Source organism: Bufo bufo, chromosome 10, assembly GCF_905171765.1.
Source record: "Bufo bufo chromosome 10, aBufBuf1.1, whole genome shotgun sequence".
Lineage (NCBI taxonomy): Eukaryota > Metazoa > Chordata > Amphibia > Anura > Bufonidae > Bufo > Bufo bufo.
This window is the reverse complement of record NC_053398.1, coordinates 79370963-79398027: the sequence shown is the minus strand read 5'-3', so window position 1 is coordinate 79398027 and position 27065 is coordinate 79370963. Positions and strand designations below refer to the sequence as shown.

Sequence of the window (27065 nt, the reverse complement as noted above, 5' to 3'; positions counted from 1 at the left end):
GGCACACGTCTCTTATCCGCCACACGCTTATATCTCTCACTCATGTTCTTTAGATTATCCTGAATCTTTTGCCAAATAGATGACAAAGAGGAGGAGAATCTGTCCTCATCAGGCAAACCAGAAGAGCCCTCTCCAGAGAAAGTCCCAAACTGCGGATGAAACCCATATGCACCAAAAAATGGTGACTTATCAGAGGACTCCTGACGACGGTTATTTAAAGCAAACTCAGCAAGGGACAAAAAAGAACACCAATCCTCCTGATTCTCCGCCACAAAACAGCGCAGATATGTCTCCAGATTCTGATTGACACGCTCTGTCTGGCCATTCGACTGTGGATGGAAAGCAGAAGAGAATGACAAGCGAACCCCCAAGCGAGAACAGAAAGCCTTCCAGAATCTGGAAACAAACTGCGTGCCCCTATCAGAGACTATGTCTGAAGGAATCCCATGCAATTTGACAATGTGGTCAACAAATGCCTGCGCCAGCGTCTTAGCATTGGGCAAACCAGGAAAAGGGATAAAATGCATCATTTTGCTAAAACGGTCCACCACCACCAGAATCACAGACTTCCCCGAGGAACGAGGCAAGTCCGTTATGAAGTCCATGGACAGATGTGTCCAAGGACGGGAAGGAATGGGCAAAAGAAGGAGAGGACCTGATGGCCGTGAATGAGGGACCTTGGCACGAGCGCAAGTCTCGCAAGCTGCCACAAAACCCTCAACCGACTTACGAAGCGCAGGCCACCAGAATCTCCGAGCAATGAGATCCAGTGTGGCTCTTGTCCCCGGGTGCCCAGCAAGGACCGTATCGTGGTGTTCCTTAAAAATCTTGTGTCTCAAAGCGAGAGGCACAAACAACCTCCCAGGAGGACAAAGATCAGGAGCTTCTGACTGGGCTGCCTGTACCTCTGCCTCCAATTCAGGAAAAAGGGCAGAGACCACCACACCTTCAGCCAAAATGGGACCCGGGTCTTCAAAATTCCCACCTCCCGGGAAACAACGTGATAGGGCATCTGCCTTCACATTCTTAACCCCAGGGCGGAACGTAACAACAAAATTAAACCTTGAAAAGAACAAAGACCATCTGGCCTGTCTCGGGTTCAGACGCTTGGCTGACTCCAAGTAGGCCAGATTTTTATGATCAGTAAACACGGTAATAGGGTGTCTGGCTCCCTCTAGCCAATGGCGCCATTCCTCAAAAGCCAACTTGATGGCCAACAATTCCCTATCTCCCACATCATAATTTCTCTCTGCGGAGGAGAGCTTCTTTGAGAAAAAGGCACACGGTTGCCATTTGGCAGGAGAGGAACCCTGAGACAAGACCGCACCCACCCCTACCTCAGAAGCATCAACCTCAACTATGAAGGGTAACGAAACATCAGGTTGTACTAGGATGGGAGCGGAAGCAAAACTCTCCTTGATATTAGAAAAGGCCTTACGCGCCTCGACCGACCAGGAAGAAAAATCTACCCCCTTTCTGGTCATATCAGTGAGTGGTTTAACAACAGAGGAATAATTCAAAATAAATTTCCTGTAATAATTAGCAAAGCCCAAAAAACGCATCAGCGCCTTCTGATTCTCAGGAAGCTCCCACTCAAGCACAGCGCGAACCTTCTCGGGGTCCATGCGAAAACCAGAAGCGGAAACAAGAAACCCCAGAAATTGGATCTCTGGAACCGCAAACACACATTTTTCCAGTTTCGCGTATAATTTATTCTCCCGCAGGATGAGTAAGACCTGACATAAGTGTTCCTTATGAGTCTTGAAATCAGGAGAAAAAATCAAAATGTCATCCAAATACACTAATACAAATTTTCCCATTAAATGATAAAAAATGCTGTTGACGAAATGCTGAAAAACGGCTGGGGCATTCATCAAACCAAAAGGCATAACTAAATTCTCAAAATGGCCCTCAGGGGTATTGAAAGCAGTCTTCCATTCGTCTCCTTCTCTGACCCCAACCAGGTTGTATGCCCCTCTTAGGTCTAATTTGGAAAAGACTTTCGCCCCAACAACCTGGTTAAACAAATCCGGAATTAGAGGAAGCGGATAAGGATCACGAATAGTGATACTGTTCAGCTCCCTGAAATCCAGACAAGGTCTTAAAGAACCATCTTTTTTCTTAACAAAGAAAAAACCAGCGGCAACAGGTGACTTCGAGGGTCGTATGTGTCCTTTTCTCAGACTCTCAGAGATATAAGCACGCATAGCGACCCTCTCAGGTTGGGAAAGATTGTATAAACGAGATTTAGGCAGCTTGGCACCTGGGATGAGATCAATAGGGCAATCATACTCCCTGTGCGGAGGTAAACCCTGAACTCCACTCTCAGAGAAAACATCCAAAAATTCAGAGAGGAAAGGTGGTACAGTTTTAGTAGAAACCTCAGAAATAGATGTTATGAGGCAATTCTCTCTGCAAAAGTTACTCCAACCATTTATTTGCCTCGCTTGCCAATCAATGGTGGGGTTATGTTTAGTGAGCCAGGGTAGCCCCAACACTAGAGGAGTAGGCAAACCGCTAAGGACGAAACATGACACATCCTCAACATGAGCATCATTCACAATTAAACGGATATTGTGAACTATGCCCTTTAATGATTTCTGAGAAAGTGGAGCTGAATCAATAGAAAAAACAGGAATATGTTTTCCCAAAGTGCATACCTGGAAACCATGAGTTATTGCAAATTGGTTATCAATGAGGTTGACAGCTGCTCCACTATCCACAAAAATCTCACAAAAAATGCTCTTGCTCTCTAGCGCCACCCTAGCAGGCAGGACAAAACGGGAACTACAAGCAAAAGGAAAACCTTCAATTTCCGCCTCAACCCTGCCAATAGTAACAGACGGAACATTCTTAAAAGATTTCTTCCTTTTTGTCTCTTTATTACTCCCAGAAAACTGCCTGAATCTCCTAGAGGGACAAACATTTGCCAGATGATTTATACCTCCACAACAAAAACAAACCCTCCCCTGCGGGCTGAATCCTCTATTGTCAGAGGCAATCAACCCCAGCTGCATGGGCTCCTGCTCAGAAGGGGCTGACAGCGACTGAGACCCCTGTGCACAGAATGACACCGCTGCACTGTCCCGGGACTGAGTATGACAGGAAGGAGAGATCTCTCCTCTCTCTCTAAGACGCCTGTCAATACGAACAGCCTGAGACATAGCAGAATTCAAGGAGGTAGGTCTTTCATGAAAGGCAAATGCATCTCTCAATCCCTCTGAAAGACCATAGCAAAATTGACTTCGGAGTGCAGCATCATTCCAACCCGTATCTGCTGCCCATCTCCGAAATTCTGAGCAGTATATCTCTGCGGATTGTTTACCCTGGTATAACAGACGTAGTCTAGACTCAGCCAGAGCAATACGATCCGGATCATCATATATCTGACCCGGGGCTAAAAAGAATTCATCCACTGAACGGAGGGGCCGTGCCCCCTCCGGCAGCGAAAAGGCCCAGGACTGAGCATTACCCCTGAGCAGCGATATAATGATGCCCACCCTTCGTTCTTCATCACCGGAAGAATGGGGAAGAAGGCGAAAATGGAGTTTGCAAGCCTCTCTAAAACGTACAAAATTCTCACTACCCCCGGAAAACGTATCCGGGAGCGAAATCTTAGGCTCAGCACAAACTCCATGAACGCAAGCTGAACCGGTCACTTGAAACTGAGAAAAAGTCTTACGGAGATCAGCTACCTCCAAAGCAAGACCCTGAAAGCGTTCAGCCAAAAGTGTAACCGGATCCATGCTTGAGACGGTTTTGGCGGCTAATAATGTCACGGATGGTGTACAGGAAACAAGATGATACAAATACAAACGATGACTCACTGGATCCACAACTAAGGAACAAAAAGGGAGACCCCTGCAATCGACCTGCCGCTCTCCCTTATTGCTCAGCCTATGCGACCACTCCAAAGGTGAATGGGCGCATATCCACGTACCTCGGCTATCTTAACCTGAAGGCCCTACAATAGTGAGGGGACACGACCACCGGCTCCCTACACAGACACGGAGGGAGTCAGGGTCACCTGGATCCAGACAACAGAAAATAATAAATACATAAACAGAACTTATCTGCAGACGACTGTGGAAAGGGAACTGGGAGCTGGGAGCTGAGAACAGCATGCACACACATTCCAGGAAGTTGTATTAGCCGCACCCTACTACCTTATGGGGAGGAATTTAAAGGAAGGTAATGAGTCTGACTGCATGACAGCTGAGATAGCCTAACGAGGTGAGGAACAGAAACCAAAACAAAGAAACTCAAGGAGGAGGAGGATCTGGACGGCTCCTGTCAGAGCTTCTCAGCTGTCTGGTTGTGACAGATATTTCTCTCACCCAGCATGGGTATATGTAAAAAGACACCCCAAAACACATTGCTCAACTTCTCCTGAGTACGGCAATACCACATGTGTGACACCTTTTTGCAGCCTAGGTGCGCAAAGGTGCCAAAATTCCTTTTAGGAGAGCATTTTTAGACATTTGGATTCCAGACTTCTTCTCACGCTTGAGGGCCCCTAAAATGCCAGGGCATGTGACCCCATTTTGGAAAGAAGACACCCCAAGTTATTCCGTGAGAGGCATGGCGAGTTCATAGAAGATTTTTTGTTTTGGCACAAGTTAGCGGAAATAGATTTTTTTTTGTTTTTTCTCACAAAGTCTCCCTTTCCGCTAACTTGGGACAAAAAGTTCAATCTTTCATGGACTAAATATGGCCCTCAGCGAATACCTTGGGGTGTCTTTATTCCAAAATGGAGTCATTTGTGGGGTGTTTGTACTGCCCTGGCATTTGAGGGTCTCCGCAATCATTACATGTATGGCCAGCATTAGGAGTTTCTGCTATTCTCCTTATATTGAGCATACGGTTAATGAGATTATTTTTGTCCGTTCAGCCTCTGGGCTGAAAGAAAAAATGAACGGCACAGATTTCTTTATTCGCATCGATAAATGTGGATGAAAAAATCTCTGCCAAAAAAAAAAAGGAGGGGAAAGGTGTCTGCCAGGACATAGGAGCTCCGCCCAACATCCAAACCCACTCAGCCCGTATGCACTGGCAAACCCGATTTCTCCATTCACATCAATTGATGTGGATGAATAAATCATTGCCGGGATTATTATATTTTTTTTTCTATACAAAGTGTTTGCCAAAGCATATGAACACCGCCCCTCAGCTCATAAGCCTCGGCAAACGTATCTTTTTTACTGCAGAGGAGAAATCTCGTCTTACAGCGCCGCATACACCGAATTTTGTGTAATCTGACAGCAGCGCAATGCTTCTGTCAGAATGCACATCAGTGCTGAAGCTGGTTCATCGGTTGGTCCACCTAGAAGGTAAAAAAACAAAAAAAAAAAAAAACAGGCCGCAACACAATTAATTTATTAACATAAACTTTATAACATTTGAAACAGAACATGAACTTTTAAAAACTTTTTGGAACTTTTGGAACATTAACTTTTTTGCTTACCTGTGATTTATTTTATTTTTTTACCTTTTATAGGACAAACCTCTCCTTCCCTATGGGACAATGTGCAAAGTGCAAATCGCCCAGAGATGTGGCGAAGTAAATTATGCACTTTGTCCCAGGTGAAAGGAGAGGTTTGCAGCAGCTGTGAGTGAAAGGGCCCTAAGAGCCCTGTGTGCCTGTCCTGTGTAACGCAATCCCTATGCTAAGTGTACCTGTGTGTGGTACTTCCGGAAACACTCCCCTAAGCATAGGGCAGGGTGGTCAGGGCAGTCAGGACAGAAATAGCAGGTGTCACGCCTTATTCCACTCCTGCTACAGACACGATATTTTTCGGGGTGACGGTTGGTTTGAGGTACCAGCAACGACACTGGGGAAATGTCGCTCGTGTAGACGGCTCACTACACTGGTGGTTGGGGCCACGGAACCTCCTGGATACAGGAGGTTCTCGATGATCTCTTCCTGAAATTTGAGGAAGGATCTTGTTCTTCCAGCCTTACTCTAGAGAACAAAACTATTGTACATTGCCAATTGAATTAAATATACAGACACCTTCTTATGCCAGCGTCTGGTCCTGCGGGAAAGTAAATAAGGAGCCAACATCTGGTCATTGAAGTCCACCCCTCCCATGAGCAAATTATAGTCGTGGACCGAGAGGGGCTTTTCAATGACACGGGTTGCTCGTTCAATTTCGATTGTCGCGTCTGCATGAATGGAGGAGAGCATGTAAACGTCACGCTTGTCTCTCCATTTCACCGCGAGCAGTTCTTCGTTACACAAGGCAGCCCTCTCCCCCCTTGCAAGACGGGTGGTAACGAGCTGTTGGGGGAAGCCCTGGTGACTAGGTCGCGCGGTGCCACAGCAGCCAATCTGTTCTAAAAACAAATGCCTGAAGAGGGGCACACTTGTGAAAAATTTGTCCACATAAAGATGATACCCCTTGCCAAATAAGGGTGACACCAAGTCCCAGACTGTCTTCCCACTGCTCCCCAGGTAGTCATGGCAACCGACCGGCTCCAGGGTCTGATCTTTACCCTCATAGACTCTAAATTTGTGCGTATAGCCTGTGGCCCTTTCACAGAGCTTATACAATTTGAACCCATACCGGGCACGCTTGCTTGGGATGTATTGTTTAAAGCCAAGGCGCCCGGTAAAATGTATAAGGGACTCGTCTATGCAGATGTTTTGCTCAGGGGTATACAAATCTGCAAATTTGGTGTTAAAGTGGTCTATGAGGGGCCAAATTTTGTGGAGGCGGTCAAAAGCTGGGTGGCCTCTGGGACGAGAGGTGCTGTTGTCGCTAAAGTGCAGGAAATGCAGGATGGTCTCAAATCGTGTCCTGGACATGGCAGCAGAGAACATGGGCATGTGATGAATTGGTTTCGTGGACCAATATGACCGCAATTCATGCTTTTTTGTCAGGCCCATGTTGAGGAGAAAGCCCAGAAAAGTTTTAAATTCGGAAACTTGGACAGGTTTCCACCGGAAAGACTGGGCATAAAAGCTTCCTGGGTTGGCGGCTATAAATTGAGTGGCATGCCGATTTGTTTCTGCCACGACTAAGTCCAAGAGCTCCGCAGTCAAGAACAGCTCAAAAACCCCCAGTGCCGATCCGATCTGAGCTGTCGCAACCCGAACTCCAGACTGGGCGGTGAAAGGGGGAACTACTGGTGCGGCTGAAATTGGGGGCTGCCAATCAGTGTTTGCCAGCACCTCAGGGACTCTAGGGGATCTACGGGCCTGTCTGTGCAGTGGCTGCGACGGGGGAACTAAGGCACGTGCCACCGTACCAGCTTCAACTGCCCTTCTGGTGCTCGCCACTTCACCATGTTCTACCGCAGTGCTGGTACTAGGTCCAGGATGGGCTGCGCTGCTGGTGTATGCCTCACCACGTAATCCGACAGCGCCAGCCCCACTCTGCTGCCCTTGAAGCGGATCCTGTGCAACCTGTGGTCTAGCAACACGGGGCCGGGTATGCCTGGTGGTATCAGGGACCTCAACCTCATCGTCCGAACTTTGGGTCAGACTGCCACTGCTTTCTACAGGTTCGTATTCTGACCCGCTGGATTCGTCAGATGAGGGTTCCCATTCCTCATCCGACTGGGTCAGAATCCTGTAGGCCTTTTCAGAAGAATACCCCTTGTTTGCCATTTGGTCAACTAAATTTAGGGGGTATTCCCTGAGACTACCCAAGAAAAAAAGCAAGCTTGTCTTACAAATGGGAGGCTAGTGAAGTACCGGAAGCCGCTGCGATTGATAAAAAATATCAAAACTGATTTTTTTTATCGCCGCAGTGCTTGTAAAGTGATTGTGCAGTGATCAAAAAAATATATAATTTTTGTCACTGCGGCGGGGCGGGCGTGGGTGAACGCACGTGTGGGCGATCGATCAGGCCTGATCAGGCAAACACTGCGTTTTGGGTGGAGGGAGAACTAAGGTGACACTATTATAGATCTGACTGTGATCAGTTCTGATCACTTACAGATACTATAAAAGTACCAATGCTGATTAGCGATACGCTAATCAGCGAATCAGTGACTGCGGTGCGGTGGGCTGGGCGCTAACCGACGCTAACTACCTAACAAAGGGGCCTAAACTAACCTAAAACCTAACCGTTAATACTAGTGAAAAACACTGATCACTTTTTTCCCTTTCACTAGTGATTGACAGAGGTGATCAAGGGGTTAATTGGGGTGATGGGGGGTGATCTGGGGCTAAGTGTAGTGTTTGGTGTGTACTCACAGTGATCCTCTTATAAATATAAGGTGTTAAATGGCTTCTGATTTGATTTTTTAAAAGTCACCAACCTGCCAGCGATGATCATTGGCTGGGAGGGTGGTGACGAACTTCTGATGTAACGATTCCCGACCCGCACTGCGCATGTGCGGGCCGGCTCTGCCCGAAATCTCGCGTCTCACAAGAGGACGCGCCGGCGCATCCAGGAGGAATAACAGGGCCGCCGCCAGGACGCAATCCTGCGTACGATGGTCCTGAGGAGGTTAAAGGGGTTTTGTCACTTCAGCAAATGGCATTTATCATGTAGAGAAAGTTAATACAAGGCACTTACTAATGTATTGTTATTATCCATATTGCTTCCTTTACTGGCTAGACTCATTTTTCCATCAAATTATACATGTCTCGTTTCCATGGTTACTACCACCCTGCAATTCATCAGTGTGGCTGTGCTTGCATACTATAAAAAAAAAACCACCAACGTATGTGAGCTCCTATGGTCCCAGTCACTAGAGAGGCCTGCATTTTTTCCTATAGGGTGCAAGCACGGGCAGCACTGATGGATTGCAGGGTGGGCGTAACCATGGAAACAAGCAGTATATAATTTGATGGAAAAATGAATCCAGTCAGCAAAGGAAGCAATATGGATAATAACAATTGTGGTAATGTGAACAGTGCTGGAAGGCGTGTATGTCCCAATCAGGTACCTCAGATGGGTGCGACAACTAAAATCCAGAGAGCGGCGTGGTCTCAGCAAAGCATAGGTTGCTGAGACAGTTTTGTTTATTAATTCTGGACTGCATTTTAACCACCTCCGGACCGCTGTACGCACAGACGCGTCCTGGAGGTGGTTGATTCATTCCGAATGGACGCGCCGGCGCGTCCTCTCGCGATGGCCGAGATTTCCTGTGAACGCGCGCACACATGCGCGCGCGCTCACAGGAACGGAAGGTAAGAAAGTGTATCTCCAGCCTGCCAGCGGCGATCGTTCGCTGGCAGGCTGGAGATGTGATTTTTTTAACCCCTAACAGGTATATTAGACGCTGTTATGATAACAGCGTCTAATATACCTGCTACCTGGTCCTCTGGTGGTCCCCTTTGTTTGGATCGACCACCAGAGGACACAGGTAGCTCAGTAATATGTTGCACCAAGCACCACACTACACTACCCCGCCCCCCCGTCACTTATTAACCCCTTATTCACCCTTGATCACCCCTGATCACCCCATATAGACTCCCTGATCACCCCCCTGTCATTGATTACCCCCCTGTCATTGATCACACCCCTGTAAAGCTCCATTCAGACGTCCGCATGATTTTTACGGATCCACTGATAGATGGATCGGATCCGCAAAACGCACACGGACGTCTGAATGGAGCCTTACAGGGGCGTGATCAATGACTGTGGTGATCACCCCATATAGACTCCCTGATCACCCCCCTGTCATTGATTACACCCCTGTCATTGATCACCCCCCTGTAAAGCTCCATTCAGACGTCCGCATGACTTTTACGGATCCACTGATAGATGGATCGGATCCGCAAAACGCACACGGACGTCTGAATGGAGCCTTACAGGGGCATGATCAATGACTGTGGTGATCACCCCATATAGACTCCCTGATCACCCCCCTGTCATTGATTACACCCCTGTCATTGATCACCCCCCTGTAAAGCTCCATTCAGACGTCCGCATGATTTTTACGAATCCACTGATAAATGGATCGGATCCGCAAAACGCACACGGACGTCTGAATGGAGCCTTACAGGGGCGTGATCAATGACTGTGGTGATCACCCCATATAGACTCCCTGATCACCCCCCTGTCATTGATTACCCCCCTGTCATTGATCACCCCCCTGTAAAGCTCCATTCAGACGTCCGCATGATTTTTACGGATCCACTGATAGATGGATCGGATCCGCAAAACGCACACGGACGTCTGAATGGAGCCTTACAGGGGCGTGATCAATGACTGTGGTGATCACCCCATATAGACTCCCTGATCACCCCCCTGTCATTGATTACCCCCCTGTCATTGATCACCCCCCTGTAAAGCTCCATTCAGACGTCCGCATGATTTTTACGGATCCACTGATAGATGGATCGGATCCGCAAAACGCACACGGACGTCTGAATGGAGCCTTACAGGGGCATGATCAATGACTGTGGTGATCACCCCATATAGACTCCCTGATCACCCCCCTGTCATTGATTACCCCCCTGTCATTGATCACCCCCCTGTCATTGATCAACCCCCCTGTCATTGATCACCCCTCTGTAAGGCTCCATTCAGACATTTTTTTGGCCCAAGTTAGCGGAAATTTTTTTTTTTTTCTTACAAAGTCTCATATTCCACTAACTTGTGTCAAAAAATTAAATCTCACATGAACTCACCATACCCCTCACGGAATCCAAATGCGTAAAAAATTTTAGACATTTATATTCCAGACTTCTTCTCACGCTTTAGGGCCCCTAAAATGCCAGGGCAGTATAAATACCCCACATGTGACCCCATTTCGGAAAGAAGACACCCCCAGGTATTCCGTGAGGGGCATATTGAGTCCATGAAAGATTGAAATTTTTGTCCCAAGTTAGCGGAAAGGGAGACTTTGTGAGAAAAAAATAAATAAAATCAATTTCCGCTAACTTGTGCCAAAAAAAAAAAATTTCTATGAACTCGCCATGCCCCTCATTGAATACCTTGGGGTGTCTTCTTTCCAAAATGGGGTCACATGTGGGGTATTTATACTGCCCTGGCATTCTAGGGGCCCTAAAGCGTGAGAAGAAGTCTGGGATCCAAATGTCTAAAAATGCCCTCATAAAAGGAATGTGGGCCCCTTTGCGCATTTAGGCTGCAAAAAAGTGTCACACATCTGGTATTGCCGTACTCAGGAGAAGTTGGGGAATGTGTTTTGGGGTGTCATTTTACATATACCCATGCTGGGTGAGAGAAATATCTTGGCAAAAGACAACTTTTCCCATTTTTTTATACAAAGTTGGCATTTGACCAAGATATTTATCTCACCCAGCATGGGTATATGTAAAATGACACCCCAAAACACATTCCCCAACTTCTCCCGAGTACGGAGATACCACATGTGTGGCACTTTTTTGCAGCCTAGGTGGGCAAAGGGGCCCACATTCCAAAGAGCACCTTTCGGATTTCACAGGTCATTTACCTACTTACCACACATTAGGGCCCCTGGAAAATGCCAGGGCAGTATAACTACCCCACAAGTGACCCCATTTTGGAAAGAAGACACCCCAAGGTATTCCGTGAGGGGTATGGCGAGTTCCTAGAATTTATTTTTTTTTGTCACAAGTTAGTGGAAAATTATGATTTTTTTTTAATTTATTTTTTTATTACAAAGTCTCATATTCCACTAACTTGTGACAAAAAATAAAAACTTCCATGAACTCACTATGCCCATCAGCGAATACCTTGGGGTCTCTTCTTTCCAAAATGGGGTCACTTGTGGGGTAGTTATACTGCCCTGGCATTCTAGGGGCCCAAATGTGTGGTAAGGAGTTTGAAATCAAATTCTGTAAAAAATGACGAGTGAAATCCGAAAGGTGCTCTTTGGAATATGGGCCCCTTTGCCCACCTAGGCTGCAAAAAAGTGTCACACATCTGGTATCTCTGTACTCAGGAGAAGTTGGGGAATGTGTTTTGGGGTGTCATTTTACATATACCCATGCTGGGTGAGAGAAATATCTTGGCAAAAGACAACTTTTCCCATTTTTTTATACAAAGTTGGCATTTGACCAAGATATTTCTCTCACCCAGCATGGGTATATGTAAAAAGACACCCAAAAACACATTCCTCAACTTCTCCTTAATACAGAGATACCAGATGTGTGACACTTTTTTGCAGCCTAGGTGGGCAAAGGGGCCCATATTCCAAAGAGCACCTTTCGGATTTCACTCGTCATTTTTTACAGAATTTGATTTCAAACTCCTTACCACACATTTGGGCCCCTAGAATGCCAGGGCAGTATAACTACCCCACAAGTGACCCTATTTTGGAAAGAAGACACCCCAAGGTATTCCGTGAGGGGCATGGCGAGTTCCTTGAATTATTTTTTTTTTGTCACAAGTTAGTGGAAAATGATGATTTTTTATTTTATTTTTTTCATACAAAGTCTCATATTCCACTAACTTGTGACAAAAAATAAAAACTTCCATGAACTCGCCATGACCATCAGCGAATACCTTGGGGTCTCTTCTTTCCAAAATGGGGTCACTTGTACGGTAGTTATACTGCCCTGGCATTCTAGGGGCCCAAATGTGTGGTAAGGAGTTTGAAATCAAATTCTGTAAAAAATGACGAGTGAAATCCGAAAGGTGCTCTTTGGAATATGGGCCCCTTTGCCCACCTAGGCTGCAAAAAAGTGTCACACATCTGGTATTGCCGTACTCAGGAGAAGTTGGGGAATGTGTTTTGGGGTGTCATTTTACATATACCCATGCTGGGTGAGAGAAATATCTTGGCAAAAGACAACTTTTCTCATTTTTTTATACAAAGTTGGCATTTGACCAAGATATTTATCTCACCCAGCATGGGTATATGTAAAAAGACACCCCAAAACACATTCCCCAACTTCTACTGAATACGGAGATACCAGATGTGTGACACTTTTTTGCAGCCTAGGTGGGCAAAGGGGCCCATATTCCAAAGAGCACCTTTCGGATTTCACTCGTCATTTTTTACAGAATTTGATTTCAAACTCCTTACCACACATTTGGGCCCCTAGAATGTCAGGGCAGTATAACTACCCCACAAGTGACCCCATTTTGGAAAGAAGAGACCCCAAGGTATTACGTGATGGGCATAGTGAGTTCATAGAACTTTTTATTTTTTGTCACAAGTTAGTGGAATATGAGACTTTGTAAGAAAAAAAAAGAAAAAAAAAAATTATCATTTTCCGCTAACTTGTGACAAAAAATAAAAAGTTCTATGAACTCACTATGCCCATCAGCGAATACCTTAGGGTGTGTACTTTCCGAAATGGGGTCATTTGTGGGGTGTTTGTACTGTCTGGGCATTGTAGAACCTCAGGAAACATGACAGGTGCTCAGAAAGTCAGAGCTGCTTCAAATAGCGGAAATTCACATTTTTGTACCATAGTTTGTAAACGCTATAACTTTTACCCAAACCATTTTTTTTTTACCCAAACATTCTTTTTTATCAAAGACATGTAGAACAATAAATTTAGAGCAAAATTTATATATGGATCTTGTTTTTTTTGCAAAATTTTACAACTGAAAGTGAAAAATGTCATTTTTTTGCAAAAAAAATCGTTAAATTTCGATTAATACCAAAAAAAGTAAAAATGGCAGCAGCAATGAAATACCACCAAATGAAAGCTCTATTAGTGAGAAGAAAAGGAGGTAAAATTCATTTGGGTGGTAAGTTGTATGACCGAGCAATAAATGGTGAAAGTAGTGTAGGTCAGAAGTGTAAAAAGTGGCCTGGTCTTTCAGGGTGTTTAAGCACTGGGGGCTGAGGTGGTTAATTGGATTGGCGGGAAGGCTTGGCAGTGGGATCTGCCAATTCACACCCTTCCGGCATGGGTATTCCCTTCTACCTGAGGTGATCGCAGGTGAGGCCTGCTGTAAGCAGGCAGGCATAAAGCGCCTCCCAGTATGTCAGTCTGGTGGAAGTGTGTGTGATCCTGGAGCAGAGGCTCTGTGTGAGTGGTCTCAGCCGGGTTGGGTGAGGGGCCACGAGGCTAGGTTATAGCCTGAACTTTGGGGGACGCGGTGCCGCCTGTGAAACAAGGATCACGAGGCCAGAGTTGGGTGACATCACCTCTCAGGATCGCTTCTGATTGGCTGCACGGGCAGGCGGGAGGTTTAACTTGATGCAGCTCTCCTCTCCTCCTCCTTTCTGTGTCCAGGAGCGAGGAGCCTGCATCGGATCTGTGCCCAGCAACCCCCCATCTGTGCCCAGCACCCCCTTCTGACCCTCCACAGTGCCATCTGGCACTAAAAGGTACTTAGGGAAAGGTTAGGGACAGGTTAGGTTAGGCAGGGATATTCAGGGAAAGTTTAGGAAAAAAAAAAGTTTGATTGTTGCATCACCCTAATCGGGTGTCTGGGGTCCACAGCATAGCTGTGTGTCCCTAGACCCCCCCAGGGGTGCTGCAGCTTGCCCCCCCCCCACACACATTTTTTGGGGCGCAAGCATTTTTATTTTATTTTTCTACCTACGCTGACTGTGGCCGGCACTCATTTTTTATTTTATTTTTTTCATTTAGTTTTAGGTACGCGAACACCCGTGCCCCCACACACACGCACACTAAATAAAGATTTCTACACACGCACACACACACTCCCCTATGGCCCACCGGATGTTCTCGGCCGAGGAGGCATACGCCCAGCTTGCCTTCGACTCCGAGAGCCCCAGTGTGGACGAGGATGACCCCACTTTCCTTTTGTCATCCGCTTCCGCCTCATCATCTAGCGATGATGATGAGCCCCCAAGGCGGGGGAGCAAGGGGACCGCCATGCCAGGGAATCTGTGGCCCACACTAGTACGAGCAGCTCTGGGGCTCGTACTAGTTTTCCGGCCCACCAGTTAAGTCCACTGGAGCCCCCTACCGGTGAACTTGCATGGTGTACCCCAGAGCATTTTGAGCCTGTGATTCCTGATTTTGTTGGCCAACCAGGAATCCAGATTCCCACAGTGGGCTTTACTGAATATGACTATTTTAGTCTTTTTTTCAGTGACCACTTAGTGAATCTGATGGTGGAGCAAACGAACGTGTTCACCCAACAGTTCATTGCTCAACACCCGGGCTCCTTTTTGGCTAGGGTCGGTGGCTGGACTCCGGTCAGTGCAGCCGAGATGAGAACGTTTTGGGGCCTCGTGCAGCACATGGGCCTAGTAAAAAAAAAACAGTGTCAGGCATTACTGAAGTGGGGACGTCCTCTACCAGACCCCACTTTAAAGTACGGCCATGACACGTACCCGGTTTGAGGCCATCCGGAAATGCCTGCATTATGCAGATAATGCAGCATGTCCCCCTTAAGGTGATCCTGCCTATGCGCCTGTACAAAATTAGGCCGGTCATCGATCACTTTGGGGCCAAATATTTGGAGGCCTATGTACCTGGAAGGGAGGTCACGGTTGATGAGTCTCTCATTGCTTTCAAGGGGAGACTCATTTTCCGCAAGTATGTTAACTCTAAGCGGGCGAGGTATGGGATGAAGCTGTACAAACTTTGTGAGAGTACCTCAGGGTACACTTACAAGTTTAGTGTGTACGAGGGGCGAGATTCCCGTATTGAACCCCCAGAATGTCCCCCCACTCTGGGTGTTAGCGGTAAACTTGTGTGGGACCTTATGCACCCACTGCTAGATAAGGGGTACCACCTGTACGTGGTTAACTTTTATACTAGTATCCCCTTGTTCCAGTCCCTCGCTGCCAGATCCAAGTCCGCTTGTGGGACCGTGCGGAAAAATCTACACGGCCTCCCTACCCACCCCCTCCAGGTACCTACCCCCAGGGGTGAGACCCGTGCCCTTACCAGTGGAAACCTGTTGCTGGTCAGATATAAGGACAAGAGGGATGTCCTTGTACTGCCCACAATTCACGGTAACAGCATCACCCCTGTCCCTCTGCGAGGTACCGCGGCAACAGTCCTCAAGCCCAATTGTATCGTCGACTACAATCGGTATATGGGAGGAGTTGATCTCTCTGATCAAGTCCTCAAGCCATATAATGCTATGCGCAAAACCCGGGCATGGTACAAAAAGTTGCGGTCTACTTGGTACAGGTTGCCATGTACAACTCTTTTGTGCTGTCCCGGAGCGCTGGCAACACAGGGAAATTCCTCCAGTTCTATGAGGCAGTCCTCAAGGCCCTGATCTTTTCTGACCGGGAAAGAGCAGGCCGGAGTACCTCGGGAACTGGAGGCGCCCCTGGCCAATACTTTCCAGGTGTGGTCCCCCATACTGGAAAGAAGGGACGGAGCCAAAAAAGGTGCAGAGTGTGTCACAGGAGGGGGATACGAAAGGACACCACCACTCAGTGTGACACGTTCCCCGATCATCCGGGCCTCTGCATTATTGGTTGCTTTAGGGAGTACCACACTTCCATGAAGTACTAAATTTATAATCCCCTTCCCCAATTTAAATTCCATTTAGCCACTGACAATTGAAAAAAAACTATGGTTCTCAGACTTGAGACACTTTTATATTATTTTGTAAAACTAAAATAAATAAAAAAGTAGACATATTAGGTTTCGCCGCGTCCATAAGAATCCGCTCTATAAAAATACCCCATGACCTAACCCCTCAGATGAACACGGTCAAAAAAATAAAATAAAAACTGTGCCAAAACAGCTATTTTTTGGCAAATTTTCCATTTTATTCAGTTTTCTCCAGTAACAAAGCAAGGGTTAACAGCCAAACAAAACTTAATATTTATTACCCTGATTCTGCAGTTTACAGAAACACCCCATATGTGGTCGTAAACTGCTGTATGACCAAACGGCAGGGCGCAGAAGGAAAGGAACACTGTATGGTTTCTGGAAGGCAGATTTTGATGGCCTTTTTTTTTTACACCATGTCCCATTAGAAGAACCCCTGATGCACCCCTAGAGTAGAAACTCCAAAAAAGTGACCCCATCTAAGAAACTACACCCCTCAACGTATTCAAAACTGATTTTACAAACTTTATTAACCCTTTAGGTGTTCCTCAACAGTTTATGGGAAAGGGAGATGAATTTTCAGAATTTCTATTTTTGGTAACCTTGCATCACAAAAATGTAATATAGAGCAACCAGTCCAGCAAAATCTGCCTTCCAAAAACCACACGGCGCACCTTTCCCCCTACACATATGGGGTGTTTCTGCAAACTACAGAATCAGGGCGATAAATATAGAGTTTTTTTTGGCTGTTAACCCTTGCTTTGTCACTGGAAAAAATGGATTAAAATGGAAAATATGTATGGTCTAGTCGGGCAGCAAAGGGTGCTGTTTGACTGCTGGGTCCCGCCGCCTGCCAGATTGGGGCCACAACGTCGGTGGTCGCTGTGCAGCGCCGTGCCAATTTTGGAGTAGGACCCACTCATAGAGGCAACCTTGGCGTGGTGAGTGGGCTTATGCCTTTTGATCAAAATGTACACTAATGCCTCATTTAGCATGTAGCATAGGAGACAGTACACATGCACTATTTAGTGCTGTTTTCTGGTAAAGTAGCAGGCATTAGATCAAAGCATAGCAGCTTGATGTGCGATTCATTTCTTTTCTTTTCTTTTTTTATATATAACTAGGAATTAGTTTGAGATAATTAATATATTTAGTTAGTAGATACCTGAAGTGAAAGTCTCAGCTGTTGAGCATGAGAAGATTGGCTTGTGTTCCTCTGTGTCCCTTGATGGGATGAAGGGTTTGCTACACAACGCAGGTGAGGAAGAGATAGATCCAGAGCCACATCATTATCATACTGAGGTCCAACATCTTTCTGGGGGACATATTCTAAAGTAACTGTTTTGGGATAAACAGACAGTCAGGTTTAGAAATTGTGCATTACACAAATATTCTAATAAATAACATAATGGAGGTTAGGTATAACAGTAACTGTGAGTTTGTAAAAGTGTTTTCTCATAAAGACCTCCAATTTCCATATGTCTTATTAAGGAACGTGAACATAATAGAGGAGGTTCCTGTGTTTGTGCCCCATGTTTATGAGCCAGAGCAAACAGCCACTCACAAAGAACACTTCTTTCTCTATCGGACACAGACCATACATGTGTTATATGAGCAGTGGCAACCTAGGAGGAGCGAGTGGAGCATGGGAGTGGTAGTAGCTCTGACACATGGATCACAGTGGCAATCCTTCCACCAATTTCCCCCTAGGGCCGTGTAGTGACAGGTGTGCGCACCCTTTCTTCCCTTGGGCACACCTTGATGTTGGGGCTCCTGCATAAGGATAATTTGGGTGTCCTTGGAGTTGTGTTTTTTTGCAGGGTGAAAAGCAGGAGTGTAGATGAGGTGCAGTCACGGGCAAATGGTGTTGGTGCAAATAAATAGATCTCTCTTTACTAACGCACAGAATATAAGTAGCAGTACATCCAACAGCATCAAGACGCAGTTCCAACAGCAGTTCAGAGTGCTATTCTTTCCCAATAGCAATGTATGGATGATAGTAGAAATGAAGAGGGCTGTGGTACTCCTTCTCTCTGTCCTTCTAAAGTCTCCCTGCAAAACCGTAGGCATTCAACTGAATTTGAAACAGGTTCTGTAATTCCCAGGGTGAGGGGTACAGAATTAGAATACAGCTGGACAAACCATCTCAAAGTGTGAAAGTGTGCGCTGATAATATTCCCTCTCACAGCAGCAATGTCTTTATCAGCCTTAAACAAAGACAGTATCTTGCTGACTGACTCAAATTCATGGCCTTGCAGGTTCTGGACATTCTATTCTTCCTTCTTTTTCTTTCTTTCTCTGAAGCACTTTGAGCAAGAAAGTAATTGCTTTCCAAAAGTACTTTAGAAAGATCCAGAGGAAGGAAAGAACCGTGAAGGTCCAGAAGGTATTTGTTGTTTAAGGCCTCATGCACACGGCCGTTGTTTTGGTCCGCATCCGAGTCGCCGTTTTGGTGGCACGGATGTGGACCCTTTCACTTCAATGGGGCCGCAAAAGATGCGGACAGCACTCTGTGTGCTGTCCGCATCCGTTGCTCCGTTCCGTGGCCCCGCTAAAAAAATATAACATGTCCTATTCTTGTCCGCGCTTTGTGGACAAGAATAGGCATTTATATTGAAGGCTGTCCGTGCCGTTCCGCAAATTGCGGAACGCGCACGGACGCCATCCGTGTTTTGCGGATCCGCGATTAGCGGACCGCAAAACACACCACGGTCGTGTGCATGAGGCCCAAGGCCAACTGAGACTTTACTGCAGTGACAGGGATATTGCTAAAACACTTTTCACACTTGGACACTATCTTAATACTGTACCCCTCAGTTGGCAATTACAGCCACGAGTAAGAGTAATATTACCAGCCATAGATTCTACAGATAGAGACTTTGGAGAGACAGAGGGGAAAGTACTACAGTTCTTATCCTTGCTTTGTTTTTATTCTTTGCACCTTCATCTATACTACAGTTGCTTTGTTTTTATTCTTTGCACCTTCATCTATACTACAGTCCTTATCCTTTGCACCGTGAATTGTTTGGAACAGTGTTTTGATACCATTGGATGTACTACAACTCCCATTCTGCACTTTCTTTAGTAAAGAGAGACATGTATTTTCTACATCTGGCCTGGTTACTCACTCCAGCATCATTCACCAACCACTGCAGCTACATGCTCTGCCTTACACCCATACAAAATGTTAACATCAAGGGCACCCCAGCTACCACCAGACAGGAGCCCCAACATCAGGGTGTGCCCCAAAAGAAAAAAGGGTGTGCCCTCCTAAGCCCTGTCCTGGCCCTAGGGAGCATAAGGGTCCATTCACACATCCGTAGAATGTGTCCGCACCCGTTCCACAATTATCCGGAACGGGTGCGGACCCATTCATTCTCTATGGGGCAGGAATGGATGCGGACAGATCTGCGTTTCTGGAGCGCAGCCCCGAAAAATAGGCAGTTCTATTGTGGTGCCGGCCGGGTGTATTGCGGATCTGCAATACACTACGGACGTGTGAATGGACCCTAAGGCCCCTTTCACACGAGCGAGTTTTCCGCGCGGGTGCAATGCGTGACGTGAACGCATAGCACCCGCACTGAATCCTGACCCATTCATTTAAATGAGTCTGTGTACATGAGCGTTGTTTTTCACGTATCAGTTCTGCGTTGCGTAAAATTCGCAGCATGTTCTATATTCTGCGTTTTTCACGCAGTCCTGGCCCCATAGAAGTGAATGGGGGTGCGTGAAAAACGCATTGCATCCGCAAGTAAGTGTGGGTGCGATGTGTTTTTCAGTGATGGCTGCTAAGAGATGTTGTTTGTAAACCTTCAGTTTTTTATCACGCGAGTGAAAAACGCATCAAAACGCAGTGCACCCGCGCGGAAAAAAACTGAACAACTGAACGCAATCGCAGACAAAACTGACTGAACTTGCTTGCAAAATAGTGCGAGTTTCTCAGAATGCACCCTGAACGCATCCGGCCCCCAAAAACATGACGCCCGTGTGAAAGAGGCCTAAGGCCTAAACCTCATTCACACGGGCGTTGCAGGAAAATGTGCGGGTGCGTTGCGGGAACACGCGCGCGAACACCCGCGCGAGTGCAAAATATTGTAATGCGCTTTGCACTCGCGTGAGAAAAATCGCGCAAGTTTGGTACCCAAACCCGAACTTCTTCACAGAAGTTCGGGCTTGGGATCGGTGTTCTGTAGATTGCATTATTTTCCCTTATAACATGGTTATAAGGGAAAATAATAGCATTCTGAATACAGAATTTATAGTAAAATAGCGATGGAGGGGTTAAAAAATAAAATAAAAATTAATTAACTCACCTTAATCCACTTGATCGCGGAGCCGGCATCTCCTTCTGTCTTCATCTTAGCTGTGTGGAGCAACTGGACCTGTGGTGACGTCACTCCGGTCATCACATGATCCATCACATGATCTTTTACCATGGTGATGGATCATGTGATGGACCATGTGATGACCGGAGTGACATCACCACAGGTCCTGTTGCTCCACACAGCTAAGAAGGAGATGCCGTCTCTGCAATCAAGTGGATTAAATTATTATTATTTTTTTAACCCCTCCAGCTGTCACTACCAGAGCTTTGAGACGTTCTCACAGCTCTGTTTCTCCACCCCTGTGATGATGTCACTACTAGAGCTTGGAGGAGTTCTCACTGCTCTGTTTCTCCGCCCCTGTGATGAGGTTTTTACTTTCTGTTTCCTTCCTCCCAGCTGTTCCTCCTGCGTTTGATTTCCCTGCCTTTAAATCACCCCTCCTCCTTTTGTAGGGTGTGGATTATATTTCTCATTTGAGTTGTAGCTCTTGCTTGAGTATCTTCACTTGTAAGCTATCATTTCACTGGACCTGTGTTCTGCTGCAGCAAGTACCCCGGATATTGCCAGCTGTCTTTGGATCCGTCTTCTCTGCTGCTGCAGCTCCTTCAGCTAAGTGTGCAGACATTGTAGTGTATCTGTTTATTTTATGACTGGATCTGAGGCGACCACGGTTCCCTCCATATACTGAGCAGGGCACCGGTGGCCGTGCCCCTTCCACTATTGTAGGGGTTACAGTGGTCATCAGTCTTAGGTACGTGGGCATGCCTCGTTCCACCATTTGGATCCGGGCATGTGCTTTAGCAGCATAGGGAGAGCTTTGAGGGTCTGACAGGGGTCACCCTTTATCCTCCCTAGTTTGGGTCCGGTCAGTAGCTCCATTTACTGTGTATGCTCTTGTTGCTCACATACAGCCGTGACACCAGCGCTATTTTACTATGCATTCTGTATTCAGAATGCTATTATTTTCCCTTATAACCATGTTATAAGGGAAAATAATAATGATCGGGTCTCCATCCCGATCGTCTCCTAGCAACCGTGCGTGAAAATCGCACCGCATCCACACTTGCTTGCGGATGCTTGCGATTTTCACGCAACCCCATTCACTTCTATGGGGCCTGCGTTGCGTGAAAAATGGGTCAGTATTCAGTGCGGGTGCAATGCGTTCAACTCACGCATCGCATCCGCGCGGAATACTCGCCTGTGTGAAAGGGGTCTAAGTGTGAGGATTGCCATTGTGAATACGTATTGCAGCCAGAGCCACCACCACTGCTTGAGGCTTGTGGCACGAGTCCTGGGGAGCGAGCAGACATGTGGCCTTTAGTAGCACAGGTAGGCTCTCTCCTCTGACTAGGGCTGAACCCAGGTCCATCTCCTAGTATCTTAAAGTTATAGAGTCAGGATTGTTAACCCAGACCTATCCATACAATACTATCGAGCAATAAAATACAGCAAATAAGAACATTTTAATTAACCAGGAGGCTGACGCAAAACACGCGTCAGGGTCTCTTGGAGGTGCCACTAGCCGTGTCTGTATTGTGTATATGTTGTGAATCATGTTTTTTTTTTATCTAGGTGGGGGAGCCACATGGTTTGATTTTGTATTTATTAATAATTGTGTCCTCATCCCACTTTTCCACTACTTGTAATGCTATAACTGGATGTCCCGACGTGTTTTGTGCACTCTCCATGTGGTTGTGTTTGTCTTTGCCAATTTATGAATCTATTTATTTATTTTATCGATTTCAATAAAGATATGTTTTTGGATATATATTTTTGAATTGAATATATATTTTGTGTCTGGGTTACTGACACAAAAACATTCGGGGCCTGGACCCCTGATGTCTTGTCCCAGGCCCCGAATGTCCTGCTGCCTGCTAGATACAACTGTATTGCCATCCACAGGACGGCAATACAATTGAATCTAATGCGGTGGAAGAGCTGAAGGACCTGTGGTGACATCACAGGTCATGTGACCAGTAAAACAGTCAGTAAAACAGTCAGTGGTTGAGAAGGATCTGTGAGGATGTCACCATCATGTGACCAGTGCAGGAGGGGGCGGCAGTGAACAGGAGAAGAAGCTGAGGTGATGTCTGCTACATCAGGACAGGTAAGTGAAGGGAGAGGCAGAGCAATGCTGGGAGTTGTGGTTATTTAACTGGGATTGCATGTTAGGGCTGAAGGGTAGGATGTTATTTACATGGAACTGTGTGTTCGAGGTGGCTGGGGAGGGGGTCATGTTATTTACATGGGACTATATTTTGATAGTGGCTGTAGGAGGGAGTGATGTTATTTACATAGGACGGTATGTTGGAGGGGGCTGGGGCAGGGTGATGTTATTTACATGGGACTGTATGTTGAAGGCAGCTGTGGTAGGGGATTATTTTATTTACATGGGACTGTATGTTGGAGGGGGCTGGGGCATGTTATTTACATGGGACTGTATGTCAGAGGGGGATGGGGGAGTCAGTGATGTTATTTACCTGGGACTGTATGTTGATGGCGGCTGTGGGAGGGAGTAATGTTATTTACCTGGGACTGAATGTTCAGGGGGCGATGTTATTTACGTGGGACTGTATGTTGAAGGTGGCTAGTGGGAGGGAATGATATTTACATGGAACTGAATGTTGAGTGGGTGATGTTTACACGGGAATGCATGTTGGAGGCGTCTGGGGAGGGGGTGATATTATTTACTTGGGACTGTATGTTGAAGGCGGCTGGGGAGGAGGTGATGTTATTTACATGGGACTGTATTTTGCAGGGGGCTGTAGATAGAGAGTGATGTTATTTACATGGGACTGTATGGCGGGGGAGGAAAATAGTGTTATTTACATGGACTGTATGTTGGAGGGGGTGAAGGGAGGGGAGTGATGTTATTTACATAGGACTGTATTTTAGAGGGGGCAGGAGAGATGGTGTGATGTTATTTACATGGGACTGTATGGTGGAGGCGGGAATATAACAACAGGGGGCACTGCTAATCCAGGGGACATTATAGGCGTTCTTATTACTACTGAAGGCTCTATAGGAGGGACTCATAGATCCACCTTATTTCTACTAAGAGTACTATGAGCGGCGTTATTACTACTGAGGGGTCTGTAGATAGCTTTATTACCACTAGGGGAACAATAGGGATCCTTATTTGTACTGGGGGCTCTGTGAGGCTATTATTAATACTGGAGGGCTCTTCTACTAATGGGGCACTCTTGGGTAGCATTATCACGGTTGGGGGCACTGTAGGGGTAATAAAATAATCTGATGCTTTAGCTTTTCTTCTTCCATCGTTGTTCCTAGCTGTATGAGTGTGAGTGTCTGTTCTAAGATAAATATCAGGGTGATGAGATTGTTCAAGTCACAGTTGTCCCCACTGACAAATTTTGTGGCCTCTTCCAAAGGCTTCAGCATGTGACAGGGGGCTCAGATGAGCTTTCACTGCCTGACTCACAACTAGAGATGAGCGAATCGAAGCTGACGAAGTGGAATTCCATCCAAATTTCAGGAAAAATTTAATTGCGAATTTTTTGGCGTTTTGTGGTAACGAATCTCAATTTTTCCTAAAATGGCGGTTACACGTGTGAGGACTGAGGACATGGGGCAAGGAACTCTGGGAAGGCGGGATCACCCAGTTTGATATGCATGCATGCAGCCAATCAGCAGCCAGTCAGCCCTGTGAAGTCACAGCCCTATAAATACGGCGGCCATCTTAGAGTCAGACATTTTCCAGCGTTCAGAGTGCACGTGAGACGGTGCTAGGGACAGCAATAGGAAAAACCTCATTGTGAAAAAAAACCCTGAAAAAATTATTTATAAGTGCAGGGAAAGGATAGGGAGGAATCATTTCACACCATCTTAGTGCAGGGAGAGACGTCTGAAGTCGCTAGGAACAGTGCTAGAAAAACCTCATTGTGAAAAAAACAAAGAGCTTTATAAGTGCAGGGAAACATTATTTGGGGATCCAAATAGCCATTACACAGCATTCCAGCAATTTGTTCTTTTTTTGGGGTGCAAGTGCTATGTTGAAAAGTCTTTAGTGACTTATATCTGTGGAAAACAAAATATATATATATATACGCATTTTACTACTGCAGATATTTGTATAGAAATACAGTACAGACCAAAAGTTTGGACACACCTTCTCATTCAAAGAGTTTTCTTTATTTTCATGACTATGAAAATTGTAGATTCACACTGAAGGCATCAAAACTATGAATTAACACATGTGGAATTATATTCATAACAAACAAGTGTGAAACAACTGAAAATATGTCATATTCTAGGTTCTTCAAAGTAGCCACCTTTTGCTTTGATTACTGCTTTGCACACTCTTGGCATTCTCTTGATGAGCTTCAAGAGGTAGTCCCCTGAAATGGTTTTCACTTCACAGGTGTGCCCTGTCAGGTTTAATAAGTGGGATTTCTTGCCTTATAAATGGGGTTGAGACCATCAGTTGCGTTGAGGAGAAGTCAGGTGGATACACAACTGATAGTCCTACTGAATAGACTGTTAGAATTGGTATTATGGCAAGAAAAAAGCAGCTAAGTAAAGAAAAACGAGTGGCCATCATTACTTTAAGAAATGAAGGTCAGTCAGTCAGCCGAAAAATTGGGAAAACTTTGAAAGTAAGGGCTATTTGACCATGAGGGAGAGTGATGGGGTGCTGCGCCAGATGACCTGGCCTCCACAGTCACCGGACCTGAACCCAATCGAGATGGTTTGGGGTGAGCTGGACCGCAGAGTGAAGGCAAAAGGGCCAACAAGTGCTAAGCATCTCTGGGAACTCCTTCAAGACTGTTGGAAGACCACTTCAGGGGACTACCTCTTGAAGCTCATCAAGAAAATGCCAAGAGTGTGCAAAGCAGTAATCAAAGCAAAAGGTGGCTACTTTGAAGAACCTAGAATATGACATATTTTCAGTTGTTTCACACTTGTTTGTTATGTATATAATTCCACATGTGTTAATTCATAGTTTTGATGCCTTCATAGTCATGAAAATAAAGAAAACTCTTTAAATGAAAAGGTGTGTCCAAACTTTTGGTCTGTACTGTAGTTTAGTGGACTAATTCAGTACAAAAAGGAAAAATATATACACATTTCACTTCTGCAGTTATATGTGGTGAAATTGTTCAGTGTACAAAAACAAAAAAAAATATACGCACTTCACTGGTGCATTTATTTCTGCTAAAAGCAGATACTGGCTAATTTCAGTACAAAAAAAAAAATATTTTCTCAGTTCACTTCTGCAGTTATGTGTTGAAATTGTACAGAAAGAAAAACATATACGCACTTCACTGGTGCACTTATTTGTGGCAAAAGCATTTAGTGGCCTATTTCATTCAAAAAAGAAAAAAATATATGCACTTCACTGGTGCACTTATTTGTGGTGAAAGCGTTTAGTGGCCTATTTCAGTACAGAAAGAAAAATATATACACACTTCACTGTTGCAGTTATTTGTGGCGAAAGCATTTAGTGGCCTATTTCAATACAGAAAGAAATATATATTTGTGGCTTTTACGGGTGTTTTAATTTGCTTTTAATTTACTTAGTTCAGCTAAAATTATATTAGACAGAGAAGTTCCAGGCCATGCACAGCAGGGGAAGAGGCCTAAATGTTTCTGGCGCAGGCAGAGGTCACAGCAGAGTAAGGGGGCATGGCTCCCGGGGTCATCTAGCGGTTGTGTCTTGACCAGCAAGCCAGCGGTTCTTGATTGGTTAACTCTGTCATCCACTTCATCCCAAGTGACATCAAACACCCCCAGCCAACAGTTCGTGGGTTCGTCAGACACAACCCTTAATTGGCATGGCCTGGGAGCAGGCCCTGTGCCCTCACCTGTCCTCAACCTGCCTCTGTCCTTTTCTGTTCCCTCACCGCGAGAAGTATTATATGCTGTAGACTCAGCTCCACTTTTCAGCGAGGAAGAGCTACTAGAGGACAGTCAGCAGCTACTGCCCAGCCAAGATGTGGAGGAGACATCCGCCGCTTCCTCCGCTAGGTGGGCAAGTAGTCATGAGGAGAGTGGCGTGGAAGGTGGTGTTGCGAGCGGTCAGGCTCCTGACCCAGACACCGTTGAGGAGGACATCAGTGACGTGCAATCACTACTCAATGATGATGAAGCCGATCTCTGCACCTTTCAGAGAACTGATCGCTTGTGCCGAGCCTAGGTGGAGAGTCCCAAGCTGTAATTTCTTTGCCAAAAAGGCAGTACCAGCCCTGCACAAATATGTAGAACAGAAGGTGGGCCAGTCCTTGAGCCTGTCAGTGTCTGCCAAAGTGCACGGCAGCGCCGACGTGTTGAGCTGTAACTACGGTCAGGGACCACTGGGTGAATGTGGTTCCTGCACAGCCACACCAGCAACTTGGCCAGGTCACGCCGCTTCCGCCTCCACGTTG

The 27065-nt window shown here is 46.1% G+C and overlaps 1 protein-coding gene across 1 annotated transcript in view; it reads right to left on the bottom strand.

Annotated features, from left to right (window-relative positions):
• OVOL1 (ovo like transcriptional repressor 1) overlaps nt 1-27065 on the bottom strand; it is a 280841-nt gene that overhangs the window by 77745 nt on the left and 176031 nt on the right. Inside the window, exon 2 of the mRNA XM_040410178.1 lies at nt 17520-17692. Within this exon, the coding sequence (XP_040266112.1) occupies nt 17520-17692 (173 nt within the window). The remainder of the gene's footprint in view (nt 1-17519; nt 17693-27065) is intronic.